At 44.9% G+C, this 15,085-nt stretch overlaps 5 protein-coding genes across 9 annotated transcripts; 2 read left to right on the top strand and 3 right to left on the bottom strand.

Moving 5' to 3' along the window:
- Window positions 1-11: 11 nt before the first annotated feature.
- On the top strand, window positions 12-4,761 carry LOC119550135 (activin receptor type-1). Of its 2 annotated transcripts, XM_037858634.1 has the most exons (8): window positions 12-111; window positions 555-678; window positions 797-832; window positions 2,111-2,186; window positions 2,249-2,904; window positions 3,179-3,589; window positions 3,650-3,875; window positions 3,938-4,761. In XM_037858634.1, the coding sequence occupies exons 1-8, from the start codon at window positions 51-53 to the stop codon at window positions 4,085-4,087; spliced, it is 1,740 nt and encodes a 579-aa protein (XP_037714562.1). In that variant the 5' UTR covers window positions 12-50; the 3' UTR covers window positions 4,088-4,761. The 2 variants fall into 2 exon arrangements, with proteins under 2 accessions (XP_037714562.1, XP_037714563.1); XM_037858635.1 differs by lacking the exon at window positions 797-832.
- LOC119550134 (tubulin--tyrosine ligase-like protein 12) lies at window positions 4,741-6,743 on the bottom strand. Its single transcript, XM_037858633.1, has one exon. The coding sequence runs from the start codon at window positions 6,666-6,668 to the stop codon at window positions 4,788-4,790; it is 1,881 nt and encodes a 626-aa protein (XP_037714561.1). The 5' UTR covers window positions 6,669-6,743; the 3' UTR covers window positions 4,741-4,787.
- A 928-nt stretch (window positions 6,744-7,671) lies between these two features.
- LOC119549720 ((Lyso)-N-acylphosphatidylethanolamine lipase) lies at window positions 7,672-9,810 on the top strand. 4 transcript variants are annotated; one of them, XM_037857955.1, is made up of 2 exons: window positions 7,672-7,816; window positions 8,467-9,810. In XM_037857955.1, the coding sequence occupies exon 2, from the start codon at window positions 8,533-8,535 to the stop codon at window positions 9,697-9,699; it is 1,167 nt and encodes a 388-aa protein (XP_037713883.1). In that variant the 5' UTR covers window positions 7,672-7,816; window positions 8,467-8,532; the 3' UTR covers window positions 9,700-9,810. The 4 variants fall into 4 exon arrangements, with proteins under 4 accessions (XP_037713883.1, XP_037713882.1, XP_037713884.1 ...); XM_037857954.1 differs by having other exon boundaries at window positions 7,690-8,176; XM_037857956.1 differs by having other exon boundaries at window positions 7,691-7,873.
- A 1,683-nt stretch (window positions 9,811-11,493) lies between these two features.
- On the bottom strand, window positions 11,494-12,914 carry LOC119549721 (lysosomal aspartic protease). The gene is made up of 2 exons (XM_037857959.1): window positions 11,921-12,914; window positions 11,494-11,856 (listed from the first exon to the last, which is right to left on the bottom strand). The coding sequence occupies exons 1-2, from the start codon at window positions 12,824-12,826 to the stop codon at window positions 11,596-11,598; spliced, it is 1,167 nt and encodes a 388-aa protein (XP_037713887.1). The 5' UTR covers window positions 12,827-12,914; the 3' UTR covers window positions 11,494-11,595.
- A 794-nt stretch (window positions 12,915-13,708) lies between these two features.
- Window positions 13,709-14,962, bottom strand: LOC119551242. The gene is made up of 2 exons (XM_037860486.1): window positions 14,500-14,962; window positions 13,709-14,103 (listed from the first exon to the last, which is right to left on the bottom strand). The coding sequence occupies exons 1-2, from the start codon at window positions 14,920-14,922 to the stop codon at window positions 13,774-13,776; spliced, it is 753 nt and encodes a 250-aa protein (XP_037716414.1). The 5' UTR covers window positions 14,923-14,962; the 3' UTR covers window positions 13,709-13,773.
- Between the last annotated feature and the right edge of the window lie 123 nt (window positions 14,963-15,085).

The following is a 15,085-nucleotide window of genomic DNA, read 5'->3' on the forward strand; positions in this document are numbered from 1 at the left end:
GTTCACCCCCCTCTGGGCACACTTTACGCACTCTAAAACGGAATGGAGCAATGGAGTCCAATTTATTTTTAATTTTTCTATTGTCGTTTTCAATATACAATAATGCCAGAGGTGGGCTTTAATTAGTGTTAATCAATTAATGAGTGTTTTTAGAAGGGCGTGCGTATGAGAAAAGCGGGCTGTAAAGGGTTTGAAGGCCCCAACAAAGTGCTTGAAAAGTGACCAAGTGTTTTGGATGGGTCCGATTTGTTTTCATATGCTACGGTTCTATCCAATTGTGCTGCGTATTTTGCAAGACTAGATGTGAAAAGGTGTTCTCGGCAAGCCAATAAGTAAAAACCCCCCATAAAAAGCAACATAGAACGCATTATATAAACGGATGTCGTGGGCGTTTTGCAGCATAAGTGCATTTTCTTAATGATTTACCCACGCACACCACAGTTCCGTGTGTGTATACAGAACTTGCTGTGCGTGTGCGTGTGGTAGTGGTGGGGCCTTGCGCGGATGTATGTACATACATATGTATGCTTTAATGTGCATTTGTTGTTTTTCAGCTGAAATCAGCGATCATCTGCGGGAGGACATTCCGGATATAGACATGGAGCCCCTATCCTCACCCCATCTCAATGGCAAAGAGTTCCCAGCCGTTCCCCAAAACTCTGTGCAGACGCATCCCAGGTAATCTTGGTTCTTGATCCTAACTCTTATAGCTTGTACTCCCTGCTTTTGTCCAAAATTCCACTGTATTGCTAACCTCTGTTCCCACCCATCTACCATGCTGCTAATCCTTGATTAGGAGACACATTAAGAGTAAGCGCCGCATGAAAAGAAGGTAAAAACTACAGTAATTAGATGGAAATTCGATATTATCGAGGTGTCCCAGGAAATCGCGTTGAACTGATTCCTTTCCACTCGGAGTTAGGATCTAAAAATTCAAATATTAAGCAGTAACCAATAAAATAATTTTGAAACGATGCATAAATAGTTAGCTCTAATACTTATAAGGATTTTTCCTAGTTATACCCGTTACTCGTAGAGTAAAAGGGTATACTAGATTCGTCGGAAAGTATGTAACAGGCAGAAGGAAGCGTTTCCGACCCCATAAAGTATATATATTCTTGATCAGGATCACTAGCCGAGTCGATCTAGCCATGTCCGTCTGTCCGTCTGTCCGTCTGTCCGTATGAACGCTGAGATCTCGGAAACTATAAGAGCAACAATACTGAGATTAGGCATGCAGATTCCTGAGATTCCTGCGCAGCGCAAGTTTGTTTCAGAAAAGTGCCACGCCCACTCTAACGCCCACAAACCGCCCAAAACTGTGGCTCCTACAGTTTTGATGCTAGAACAAAAATTTTAACTGAAATGCATTGTTCTCATCAATACCTATCGATTGACCCCAAAAAAAGTTTGCCACGCCTGCTTTAACGCCCACAAACCGCCCACAAACTTCAAAAAATCGTAAATATGATCGCGGATACCTCGGAAAATATCAAAGATAGAGAAATGGGATTTCAGATTTAGATTCCGTAGGCTTGAGCGCAGCGCAAGTTTGTCACGCGAATATGCCACGCCCACTCTAACGCCCACAAACCGCCCAAGCCTGTGGCGCCCACATTTTTCGTGCTAGATAAAAAATTTTAACTGAAATGTATTGGTCTCGTCAATACCTATCGATTGATTTAAAAAAAACTTTGCCACGCCCACTCTAACGCCCACAACGCTTAAATCTGTCTACCGCCGGTAGGTGGCGCATTTGCTGCTTGCATATCTCCACTTTCCTTTGGTCCCTTTAGCTGAGTAACGGGTATCTGATAGTCGAGGTACTCGACTATAGCGTTCTTCCTTGTTTTTTATGTACTGAATATTGTCAAAGATTTCTGAAACGCCCTATACACATAAAGTATTTGTTTATGATATTTCCACACTTAAATATTTTATTATTTATCAGAATAATAAAAAATAAATAATTAAAAAAGATAAATAGACTAAAAAACGAATAATCAATCTTAAGATATGGAGTGACATTTTTCCTATGTTAAAGCTTTACATGGAGTTCTTTCCTCTTCAAACTTACTATAAATATTATTAAAACCCTCTCTTTAAACAGATACAAATGCTATTCCTGCGAGCCACCCTGCTTGGATCCCTATGAACTTTCCCATACCTGCCAGAATGCCATTCAGGTGAGTTATGCCCAAAGAAACCATACAAATTTATAACCAAATCTCTGTTTCCACTCTTATAGTGCTGGAAGTCCCGCACACGCGATGCTGATGGTCAGGAGCACGTGTCTCGCGGCTGTATCACCTCGCCGGACCATCTGCCTATGTACTGCAGCCAGAACTCGCTAAAGATCAATGGCCCCAGCAAACGCAATACGGCCAAGTTCGTCAATATGGTCTGCTGTGCCGGCGACCACTGCAATGATGGAGAATTTCCCGAACTGCTGCCCTTTGCCAATGATGTTACGGTGATAACGGCCAATACCAGTAATATAAGCAAGATGTCGGCCGCCATTTTGGGTCCATTTCTGATCATCGCGATGCTGGGCGCTGTGACCATCTTCATCATCCGTCGCAACCATCGCAAACGATTGGCTGCCTCGCGCACCAAGCAGGATCCGGAGGCTTATTTGGTCAATGATGAGCTGCTGCGGGCCACTAGCGCCGGCGACAGTACACTGAGGGAGTACCTCCAGCACTCGGTGACCTCGGGATCGGGCAGTGGACTGCCCCTGCTGGTGCAGCGCACTCTGGCCAAACAGGTCACCCTGATCGAGTGCATCGGACGAGGCAAATACGGCGAGGTGTGGCGCGGTCACTGGCACGGCGAGAGTATTGCCGTCAAAATATTCTTCAGTCGCGACGAAGAGTCCTGGAAACGGGAGACAGAGATCTACAGGTGAGGGCTACACTTTACATAGATCTTTTTTGCCTGGTTTAATTGATTCTAATTATTAATCAAACAAGATATAAGTTTCTTAAGAAAAATCCTAAAAATTAATGTACATTTTCTTATTTTTATACGAAATGTTATTGTTGGAATTGAAACTCGTATAAAAGATGAGAAAAAGTGCCTAAGATTATTCCACATTATACATTTAAAACTAAACGTCATTGTCACGTCACCTGTTGCATTTTATGAATCATCAATAATAACCGACCCTATTTTTCAGCACCATTTTGCTCCGCCATGAAAACATTCTCGGCTTCATCGGCTCCGACATGACGTCGCGCAACTCGTGCACCCAACTTTGGCTGATGACGCACTACTTCCCGCTGGGCTCGCTCTTCGATCACCTGAACCGCAACGCTCTAAGCCACAACGACATGGTGTGGATTTGTCTATCGATAGCCAATGGACTGGTGCACCTGCACACAGAGATATTCGGCAAGCAAGGCAAGCCAGCGATGGCTCATCGAGATTTGAAGTCTAAGAACATATTGGTCAACTCGGACGGGTCCTGCGTGATAGCCGATTTTGGACTGGCCGTCACCCATTCGCATGTCACAGGACAACTGGACCTGGGCAACAATCCCAAAGTGGGCACCAAACGCTACATGGCCCCAGAGGTTCTAGATGAGAGGTGCGTACTTCATGGCTTACTACCAAGATGTTTTGATATTAAAATTTGCTTCCCCCACAGCATCGACTTGGAATGCTTTGAGGCACTGCGCCGCACAGATATTTATGCTTTTGGACTGGTCCTGTGGGAGGTTTGTCGCCGCACCATCTCGTGCGGCATTGCCGAGGAGTACAAGGTGCCCTTTTACGATGTGGTGCCCATGGATCCCAGCTTTGAGGATATGCGCAAGGTGGTCTGCATTGACAACTACAGGCCTTCCATTCCCAATCGCTGGAGCTCAGATTCGGTAAGACTATCTCGTTGAAATCGACCTTCAGAATTGTAAAGCAAATTTTTTCTAATCTTTAGTTACTGGCTGGCATGTCCAAGCTCATGAAAGAGTGCTGGCACCAAAACCCCAACGTGCGCTTACCAGCGCTGCGCATCAAAAAGACTATACATAAGCTAGCTTCCGCTGATGAGAAGATACGCCTGGACTTTGACGATTCCTGCGTTTAGTGGTTGTAGTCAAGCCTTAGCTGTAAGCGATATTTTAGGTGTACCACCTAGCTAGTTTAAGATTCATTCATTGACATTATTCCCTTGCATTTTCACACTATTAGTTCGTACATGTATTATTCAGAGTTAAGCCAAGATCCCACGTGTTGAATGAAGAACTAAGCCAAGTACAAGACCCTTGACAGCTTATTTATAGAAGACTATAACATATTTGCCTTATGTTTGGATAGACTTTATCGTTTCCGTTCCACGGTGAACTTAGCTCGACTGGGGGTGCCTTTGAAATTGCCTTAAGTTAAAGTTAGCATCGACTCTAATATAAATTCTTGGGATATCATCCTGTATAGTTATCATTTCACTATTTACCATTTACCATTGTTCATCGTTCATCAAGTGCCATTTGCAATTGAGAATTGTAGACGCGTTAATTGTAAGCTCACTCTTTGAACTCTACACTAAATTCTTGACTATAGAACTTGTCCAAGCTATGATAGAACCATAAGCCACACCACCAACTGACTTGCTGTCCTAGTTAGTTAAGCCTTTAGCACCTAGTTCCCCACGCATAGAAGCATACACACACCTACTTGTATATTGTACAAATTGCAAGCTATTTAAGTTTTGTATAGTCTAAACGAAATGAAATACACGAATAAGCATTAAGCATTAGGAAATCATGTTTATTGATCGATTTATCATGTCAATTGTCTGCCGTCAGCAGCCGAAAGCTTTCGTCGTTGTCCTCGTCCAGGAAGAGCAGCCGGAAAATGTCGTTGAAGAAGTCGGGATAATAGTCGCAAGCGCGTTTACAGTCGGGCGTCCAGTTGATCTCCAGCAACTGCGGCTCCATCACCTTTTCCCCATCGTCCTTCCAGCGGAGCATGATGTCTGCTGCGTACAGGGCGCGAGATTGGGCACAAGGTGCCATTCCGCAAGGTGGTTCCGCTTGACTGGCGCACTTCAGCACCTCATGAAGCATTTTACAGATCTCCTGCTCCAGGGTCGACCAATTGTTATCGGGATACTGCTCCTGCCAGAGGGTCAGGAAGTCGTCGCACTTGACGTGGTGCAGCTGCGCCTCCTCCTGGTAGTTCATCACCGTGTAGTGCTTCTGGTAGTCATCGAAGTGATCCAGAGAGAAGGGATGATTGGCAAAGCGCAAGAAGAACTTTCGGTGTACATAGGCCTTTAAGGGTTTCACGGACTTCAGAAGGATCACGTAGCGTATATCGAACTTTACGCGTCCCTCCAACTCCTCGCGACTAAAGAGTACCGGTCGCTCGATGTACTTCTGGGCAATTTTCGGCCCAGTAGCCGGCAGACGCACAATCTGCTTGATGTTGTCCGTGATGTGGGTGTCCAGACCGCGAGCCAAGTTCCAGGGCTTGATGATCCAGTGGTTATCGAGGCCCTTGGCTGCTCTCGTTTGGTAATAGGCGGCGAACTCCTTCAGTTCCGTGGACAAGTTATAGGTGGTGGGCAGCCAACTGGGATACGTTTCCAGCGTAAGGCCATTGTGGTGCTCCTTGGCCGCCCGTCGTCCCACAATGCTGAGCAGATCCTTGATGGTGATCACGTACTCGAACGGAAACTGATTGATGAACTTGCCGGGCGACTGATCAGCAAGCTCCTCAAATTTCTTGAAATGATGAGTGAGCCACAGGACATCGGCTTCGTCTTCATTGGCAACCAGGATGAACTCGGGCGAAGTGAGATGCTGACGCACCACCTCGTACTCGGCGTACACCTTCAGGGGATCGCACCGCGACCTGGCTGGCAGTGGATCGGTGTTGTCTTTGGGATAAGTTTCTGGGATGTGACCGCTGGTGAAGTAGTCCGCCCGGGGCTCCACCTGCAAGAAGCTTTCGCCCGTTAGATCAGCATCGCGCCACGGCAGAAGCAGAACAGCCCGTTGCGGTGCCTCTTTGGCCACATACTCCACCACATCGCGGGTGACTTGATCCCCGGCCTCGCAGTCGCGAATCGGGAAGAGCACACTGTAGGTGGTCTGGGTGTTCAGGTAGAGCAGCGGAACCAGCCGAAAGTTGGGATCATCCGAGTGATTCACCGCCGAACCCACTTCGTCCATTACATACCAGATGGGCTGGCGCTCCTCATCCGACAAGCCCTCGCTGCCGATGGAGTAGGCTTGGCAGTACTTCCACAGGCGGCGCAGGATCTTGTCGACGCGGTCCTCCAACTCCAGATCCACGCCAGTGATGGCCGACAGTCGGTCAGCCAGTTGCGCATGCTGTTCCAATTGCTGCCGGGCGCCGCTTAGCCTGAATGTCCAGGCGTGGTCTATCAAGTAGATGGCCTGAGGATCAGTCGCCTTCACGCCCTGCTCCCTGGCTACGCCCAGTGCGAACACCGGATTGGGACTGTCGTCGTCCTCGGCGGGATTCTGCTCCTCATCCTCGTCGTAGTCAATCAGCATTAGCTGCAGTGCCTCGCCAGCATCGAAGGTGTCCGTGGCCAGTTTCCGGTACAGAGCTGGCCAAAAGTGAACCGGAATCGCCGAGGACTCCAGCTGCGGCTTGTGCAGCGCCACAAATTCGTTGTACTTGTTTATGCCGTCCATGTGCGGAGTAATTGCCAATTGCAATATTCTTGGAGCACACGTCCCTGTTAAAGTGACCGTTTACGCCGGGGGTCCAGTGATGCGTTGCTCTTCTTCTTCGGGGCCTCCAGCTGCGGAAGGCCCTATTTATAGGACTCGGTTCTGTTCTAAAATGGTGATTTTTTAGAACTATAGGATTTATTGTATAAAGTTTTTCATATGCATCGGTTTTTTTTGTTTGCAATTTAGCAGTACTATTAATAAAGGAATGATCCTTTTTGTTTTTAAGAAATTTAACAACATAAACAACTTTCTTTTAACAGAATCGTTAAAAAATATATTTTCCCTCTTTAACCATAAAATATAAAAAACTAGAACTTTTTTAAATTAAAAGAAGGTTTTTTAACGCGACGGGAATAATATGTAACTTTAAAAACCTTAATATAAATAACACACATACTTTAATTATGTTGACAATACAAAATCTACAAATCAAGTTTAATAAAAGTTAATTACAATTTTCCAAGTACAAATATTTCATGTACCCTTCTTCGCTACTAGAAAAGTTTGTGTTACCCTTAGGATTTTGCATATAATAATATTCTAAATGTGGGCAGATACATATAATTTCTTAAGTTAAATTAAAAATGTATTCAATTTATGTAAAATTACAATTATTTAAAGTTGTCTTAAATGTGAATGATTGGTTATGTAATCTTTATTTTGATATGTCTACTTATATGTAATTGACAGTGCCAAATCGTTGTACAAATCACTTTTAACTTTGATAAAAAAAAAAGCAAAATCTTTAAAAACAAAGGAACTTATTTCAGCCAACCAATGGGTTAATTTTTAAAGGGATCCCCTTTTTCCGTCCCACAACAACGTCCATGCCCCTGCCCAAGCGTTGATCAACACTGCCGGCGAACAGCTGACCGGGCCAGCTGACGGTGTGACCGCACTCTGTTTGTTTTTCTATTTGTGTGGGTTAGTTAGTGCCTCTTCCCACCAGATTAGCAACAACAATGAGTATTTCACCATTAGAATAGATAACATGTAATTGCGACACGGAAACCGAATCAGAATCCAGAACAAACCCAAGCACTTGCCGCTGAGCATTAGCATTAGCAGAAGTTCAAAGTCATCACAACTCGGCAGTACTAAAAGGGGTACAAATTTGATTTTACTTTCGTTGGAATTTTCATGAAACTCTCGACTTTCGACGGGTACGCACGTAGCGCGCAAATGGTGGCGGAATATTATTATTGTTAGGAGACCAAACCAGACCAGAACAGACCCCCCCGCACACCACACACACCACATACCACCGCTCGACCCATAAAAATCACAAGTGAGAGACCCGGATCGTTGGTATCGGGAGCGAGATGAGCGAACCGCTGGCATTGGCGAGCGGCGACGTGGTGGATCCGCCGCCCACTTCCACTTCCGCCTCTATTTCCAACCTGCCGCTGCCCACAGTCGCGCAGGGATCGTGCACGGCATCGGGATCCAAGGGCATGGACCTAGAGGTAAGCAGTGTGGGTCCAGGTCCGGCTCCATCTCACCAACGTAGTCGGCTTTGCCAGCTGAAATTACGAAAGATCCCTCAACAACAAAAAATATATCCCCATTTCCCTGGCCCCATTTTGCAAAAACAACTGCGCAATTGACTCACGGCCGCTGGTTAAGTAATTTTCGGCTGGGAACACCTGGCATGGATCGCATAGCCAGCGGCAAGAGGTGCCCATCGAACCCACAACACTCTGTTATTGTAGTTTTACCCCCCAAATTCACTCGTCACTTTCTCTTTCTCTCGCAGGATCCCCGAAACAACAGATTCTTCCTCTGGAAATGGTTGTGTAACTGGACATCCAGCTCACCAACAATGCTCCGCGCCGTTGAGAAGAAGATACTGTCCTACGTGAAGCTGCCCTACAGGGGCTTCTTCGTAGACATTGGTCCGGCGGTGGGCGAGGCCGACAAGATCTGGACCATCAGCATGAACACAGAGTCCAAGGAGGTGCCCCTGGTCTTGCTCCATGGCTTGGGTGCGGGCATTGCCCTGTGGGTGATGAACCTGGATGCCTTCGCCAAGGGTCGGCCGGTATACGCCATGGACATCCTGGGATTCGGACGCAGCTCGCGACCGCTGTTCGCCAAGGATGCCCTGGTGTGCGAGAAGCAATTTGTGAAATCGGTGGAGGAGTGGCGACGCGAAATGAACATCAATGACATGATCCTGCTGGGCCACTCGATGGGCGGTTTCATTGCCTCCAGCTACGCGCTAACATACCCGGAGCGAGTGAAGCACCTGATACTGGCCGATCCCTGGGGCTTCCCCGAGAAGCCCTCGGACTCGACCAACGGCAAAACCATACCGCTCTGGGTGCGGGCCATAGCTAGGGTCCTGACCCCGCTCAATCCGCTGTGGGCTCTGCGCGCCGCCGGACCCTTTGGCCAGTGGGTGGTGCAGAAGACGCGGCCGGACATTATGCGCAAGTTCCAGAGCACGATCGAAGAGGACATCAACCTGCTGCCGCAGTACATACACCAGTGCAATGCGCAGAACCCCAGCGGTGAGTCCGCCTTCCACACAATGATGCAGTCCTTCGGCTGGGCCAAGCATCCCATGATCCACCGCATCAAGGACGTGCGCAGCGACATACCCATCACATTCATCTACGGCTCGCGATCGTGGATCGACTCTTCGTCGGGGGAGAAGATCAAGTCGCAGCGGGGCAGCAACATGGTGGACATCAAGATCGTGACGGGCGCCGGCCATCACGTTTACGCCGACAAGCCGGACGTCTTCAATCGCTACGTAAACGAGACCTGTGATATGTACAAGGTGGCGGCTGGTGGCAAGCTGATCACGTCCCTGCAGCTGATCCGCGAGTCCACGGAGTCGGACGAGGAGCGCGAACCCAGCCTGAGCACAGCGAAGACGGTGGAGGTCCAGCCGGAGGTGCAGCCGGTGCCTGAGGCCGTGACCGCCGTTGACACATCCACGCCGACCGCCGACGAACTGGCGGCCAATGTCAAACCGAAGTGAGCAGATGCAGCGGGGTTCGCGGAGAAACAAACAAATCACAGCTCGCCTGCCAGCCTGTATCTATTAGCTTAGTATCTTTGCCTAGTATTAAATGGTCATCTTATTTACTCAGCCGCTACTTTTACTCTACATGGTACAGTCAAACTTGGCTACCTGGAATTAGGCCCTAGCCGGCAATATAATTTATATTTTTGAGATTTCAAGTTATACAAATACTGTTCGATAATTAGCTTAAATATATTTGTTACAAAGCAGATTGAAGAAGCCTTGATCATTTAAGAACATAATTTTTTTTTGAAAAAACAGTTCCATTTTGAAGCTCATAGTTATAGATAAGTTAAACAATTTCGACTATATGGATTGTTCTCGCAACTAAACAAGCACCTCTTAACCGGCTATCGTTCACTTTTGCTGATTCAGCCACGGTACAAAGGTCACTTCAGGGGCACTGGCACTGTCACTGCGCATGGAGTTCCATTGATAGTCTGGTGAGCCAATAGAGGCATTCTTTAGTCCGCCGAAAAGTTCTCTACGAATGCAGCCGATCCCAAACATACGTCAGACCTGACATCGATCCGGAAGAACCCACACGCGCCAGTTGTTTTCTATTCCTTCGGTTTGGGTCGAAGGCTATCTCGAGTAACTGCAAGCTGATAGGCCCGGCAAAAACAATGGAATTATGTAGGTGAAAACGGTAGCGGATCTCAGTAATTGGGGCCTGATTTTATAAATATGGATGATTCATTGCAGACACAATGGGAATGTATTAGAAAGTATAGATATAAAATTGTGAAACTAAGATTTTTTAGACCATTGGTTCTAAGCAACTTAATTACGTATAAAATCTTTCGCTTTGATCCAAATGCGACAGATATTTAACAAATTCTTAATTCTACAAATCCGTAGAACTATCATTTTCCGAATTTGCCAAGTAGTCTAAGTGCATCTAAAGTTTTTAAGTTTGATGAGTGCTTCTGAAAAGTTTAATTTATGAACCATGTAATAGCGACACATTTTAAGTACCAACCATTTTTGTTTTGTTTTGATACATACATAGGTATTCAATACGACAATCTAAACCTTTTTCTTAGAAATTTGCAATACTGAAATTACACACTACTATGGATTAGCAACCGGTTTGTTCCGAGGGTTACCTAGTATTTTTATTCCATAAAGATCCATCTTTATTTCATTGTTTTATTGACGGAACAGTAGTTTGACATCTATTCTAATATTACGAAGCTGGAAGGAATTACTTATAAAAACATTCTCGTAGTTGTTAAGAAACTATAAATTTGACTTTAGAGTGATCGTATCGCAACAAGCAGACACGATTTTAAATATAAGATACAATTTGTTGATAAGAAAAGAAAATTTCAAAACAGTCGACCCGAAAAGTCTCTGATTCTTCCGAAAATAATATGCACAAAAGAAATGTGAGTGGAAATTCGTGCACTTTGTAGAGTTGTGTTAATTAAATGACAACAGAGGAAGCCGTTGAGCCCCCGAGATTTGTTATCAGCCGGCTGGTTCAAGCTTCGCTCTGCTGGAACGAATCACATAATAGAAGAATATACATTATACAAAATAATTAAGTGGAAAAAGCTTCCCAGACAGCCATGTACATTCGTTTTCAGTTAGCCCCGCCACTGATGATGACAAATGCAATTCACCCGTATACATAATATAGTATATTGCTTGGGAGCTTATCAAATAGCAGAGCAAGCAAAATACATTTGGCTGATAAGTAAGCAAAATGTTGGCATAAACAACTCACAATCAAACAAAGAAACGCTATAGCTAATACATATATATTCCGTAGCTTCTTCGGATTAAGCCACAATGGGATCGATAATGTTTACAATTCAAATTTTAAGTATACTTTTCTTTGTTCGATTATTTGGCATCGGCGAAGCCCACACGATCGTTGCCCATGTCAAACTCGGTGTAGTATTTGCCGATGAAAACGTCGCCCAGGATCCACAGGGGACCATTTGGCGGGGGGATGTCGATGCCCATGAAGCCGGACAGGCAGATGGTCTTGCCCATCTGAGCCACGCGGAGAATATAGTCCTTGCCCTCCAGCTCGAAGGTTTTGCCGCCAAGCACGAACTTGATTACGGGTAGACTGGGGATCAGATCGCAAGAAACAATGTACTGAAAGGGGAAACCAAATGGATTAATAACGCTTCAGGTAATTCCTAATATCTGGGCTACACACCTGTCCGCCAATAATGGGAGTGCCGCCGATCTTCTGGTTAATAGAGGTGGCCTCCGCCAAGGGAGCAGCAATCAGTGAGGTGCCGGTGTCGGCAATCACCTGGCAACCGCCCTTGCAGATCTCCAGATCGCCAATGGAGCCGGAATCCATCTTGATCTGCCAGTAGGCCTTGCGGGTAACAGGCAGATAGGTGAAATCACCGGTATAATGATTGGGATCGGAGCCGCCGAATATGATCTCACCGCCCTCGGGGGAGGCGGGATCGCGGTTCAGGTAGAAGGAGAACACCGGAGCGGAGATCAAACCCTGTTCGTACATGGCATAGAATGGGGGCTTCACCTTGTCCACCGATATGGAGCTGTAGCCCAGGCCCAGGATGCCGTCAAACTTGGCGGCCACGAAAACAAGACCGGGCTCACTGAGAGCCTCGGCGAATGTCTGACCCTTAATGTCCAGGCCGGCAATGGAAACAGTGTCCGTGGACAGATATCCCGACAAGCTGCCCGAACCGTAGTGAATGGCGAACTCAGTGCCGTTCTTGGTGTAGGTCTTCGACTTGCTGGCATCGTACTTATTGTGCATCAGACAGGCAATGTTGGTCAGGTGGCACTTCTTGGAGGGCACCCACAGGTTCGAGGAGCCGGTGTCGAAAACCACACGGAAGTTCTGCGGCGGCGAGCCAATGGCAATGGGTCCGTAGTACTGGGCGTCCATGTAGTTGGACAGCGGTTCGGGGACATCGCCGCCGCCGTACTTAATGCGCAATTGCTGCAGTTCTGTGCCCACATCCGCAAAGTGGCGGCGGGCCGACTGGAATCTCTGGAGCGGCACACGCAGCAATCCGGGCTTCTGGTGGGCCACTGTCGCAGCCAGGAAGGCGACCAGCAGCAGTATAACCTTCTGCATTTTGTTCTTAATGTTGTTCACTTGACTGACGGCTAAAACTGCAATGATCGCTGCCGTTAATTAAATATTGCGGGACAGCGAAAATGATTCAGCACAGATAACGTACTAAATTTGACCTGGCGCGTCGCTGTGATTATGGAGAGACGATAGTTTTCTTGGAACATTATGGAATTCTATCATTTTTTAGTAAACTAAAAATTTTTTTAACTACCATCTGTTTGCAAGGGTTATTTATTATATAAGTATTAAGATTGAGAGTTTATTCAATGAGGGAATACCTAGATATTTCTATCTTTACCATTTAGTCTTCTTTTTGTTTGACTTTAAGAGGCTATTCGAAGATATGATATAACCAGGGACCGTAACGCTTATAACTTTTACAGATGAAAGTTATAATTAACGGTTATAACTTATGACATTCAAAACAAGAATTGCCCTAATAAGTTAACATTTTATATATAGTTAAGAATCGATAGAACCCACTTATCTTTGCCCTGCTAAACTTAAACCATATATAACAAACAGAAAAAGAGTTGTAGCCAAGACAAATCAATAAGATGTTTATTTTTTTCATTCCATTTTAATCATTGACATGTTGTTTTTTTGATTTTCATCCATGTTCACATCATTATATTTTAGCTTCTTTTAAAATGACAAGAATTCTGTAGTGTTTCAATAATACAAATTATTCAAGTATTTAGTTATAAAGTACATGGTTTTATACTAAAGTATTCAATAATAAGGATAAATGTAGATACTCAAATTATGTTTATAAACATGGGATGGTATACAGCAGTTATGCATGTAGTAATTCCAAATACAGAATAGTTAACGTAAATACACTAAATGTGGTCCTTTATATGGTAAACCAAATTGAAAATTATAATCTCATAGTTTTCGGAATTGTAATAAAATAGATTAAATACAAGTTAAACTTAATTGCTCTACTACTTTTTAAGATCACTCATTACCTTACAAAGTTTAGACTTCATATTAGCAAATACCTCTACATCGTCAGTTAGACCATCAATGTTTTCACGAAATGGAGTAACTCTGGCACGGTCCTCGAAATTCTGTTTGGCCTGTCGCAAACGTTGGTGAATCTCACCCAGATCGTGCATTTGGCCAATAGAAAGCTCCTGGTCCGTGGAAAGCAAAGCCGAAAACAAAACGGCAGACTCGTGAGTGATTTTGCTGTTGTATCCAACACAGGTCTTTCTCTGTAATTCTTCGTTGTCTATAAGCACGATTTGGGATCTTCCTTCGGAAGTACTTTCCTGTAAAGGGAAAGGATATTTTATAAGATATGACTATTCATTTGCTTTGGTGACGTCTTTAAGTGTATTTCTGCAACTTAAACAATTTAGCCTTGCCAAACTTTTGTAATATTTGGTAAGGATACATGAAAAGTTAACATTTTTAGTTTTTCCAAAATAACAAGCATTCTCCAAACTGCATAGTTCGTTTGCAGTTCCTATGTAGATTTGGTCTCTCATAAGTGTTGGATAATGATTTGTAATTAAAAATTGATTTTTGAACTTGAGTCAGATGCTCTACGCTCTATATTATAGTTATCATTTTAAGATTATTTATAAACTTACAAAATATTCAAATATTATACAGTGTACATAACATATAAAAACATATGAAGTTGAATAGTTTACTGTTAATACCTTGGATTTCTGGATATCGCCAGTTAGAAGGAAATCTTGTTGGGGTTGCAGTACGAATCGACTTGCCAGGTCGCAATCGGGAGTGTACTTATAGCCCTGGCCAACGCGTCGGAAGAATGGATGCAGGTCCAAGAGCTTCAAGCGTTCCTTGACCTTCTCCGTGAGCTCGTAAGTGTCCAATTGGGGCAGTACGTCGGTCAGGAATATTTTACAGACTACCTGGGCGGAGAGGTCTTGGAAAGCCTCGTTTGTCGTTGACCATTCCTGCCAGGCGGAAGCGTCCTGAATGTAGAACATTCGGCAAGAAGACGCTGCGTATTCGATCAACTCCTTGTGAATAGTCGATTCAGGTCGCAGAAGAGTGGATCGAGCAGTCTGTCTAATGTTGGCATTAAACGTTGTCTCGTCCAATATGTCGTCCATTTTCCTCCCTGGTTTAATAAATTTCCAAATTCCAAGCAATTATAAAGCGTCAGAGCGTCGATTTTATTTTGCGCTTTTAGAGCTGCGTTTTTTCATTAATCGATTAATGTAAGTTCAATCATTGCGTCGATTTCTTGATTTGCTTTCTAATATTTGGTATATT

This window comes from Drosophila subpulchrella, chromosome 2R, assembly GCF_014743375.2.
Source record: "Drosophila subpulchrella strain 33 F10 #4 breed RU33 chromosome 2R, RU_Dsub_v1.1 Primary Assembly, whole genome shotgun sequence".
NCBI lineage: Eukaryota > Metazoa > Arthropoda > Insecta > Diptera > Drosophilidae > Drosophila > Drosophila subpulchrella.